The following is a 297-nucleotide window of genomic DNA, read 5'->3' on the forward strand; positions in this document are numbered from 1 at the left end:
CCCGGGTGGCGTCCATGGCGGCGGCGATCGCGCCCTTGCGCTTGGCGGTCATGAGCGGGAACCGGCCTCTGGACGACCGGGAGCGGAAGCGCTTCACCTACTTCTCGTCGCTGAGCCCCATGGCCAGGAAGATCATGCAGGACAAAGAGAAGATCCGCGAGAAGTACGGGCCCGAGTGGGCGCGCCTGCCGCCCGCGCAGCAGGACGAGATCATCGACCGGTGCCTGGTGGGGCCGCGCGCCCCGGCGCCCCGAGACCCCGCGGAGCCCGAGGACCTCGCGCGCTTGCCCGGGCTCC

General features: G+C 72.4%; 1 protein-coding gene across 1 annotated transcript in view; it reads left to right on the forward strand.

Moving 5' to 3' along the window:
- Positions 1–7: 7 nt before the first annotated feature.
- Positions 8–297, forward strand: part of CUNH1orf198 (chromosome unknown C1orf198 homolog) — a gene marked incomplete in the record, with an annotated part of 36,567 nt that continues 36,277 nt past the window's right edge. Inside the window, 1 exon segment of the mRNA XM_014586822.2 lies at positions 8–286. Within this exon segment, the coding sequence (XP_014442308.1) occupies positions 15–286 (272 nt within the window).

Source organism: Tupaia chinensis, unplaced genomic scaffold, assembly GCF_000334495.1.
Source record: "Tupaia chinensis unplaced genomic scaffold, TupChi_1.0 Scaffold000161_1, whole genome shotgun sequence".
NCBI lineage: Eukaryota > Metazoa > Chordata > Mammalia > Scandentia > Tupaiidae > Tupaia > Tupaia belangeri.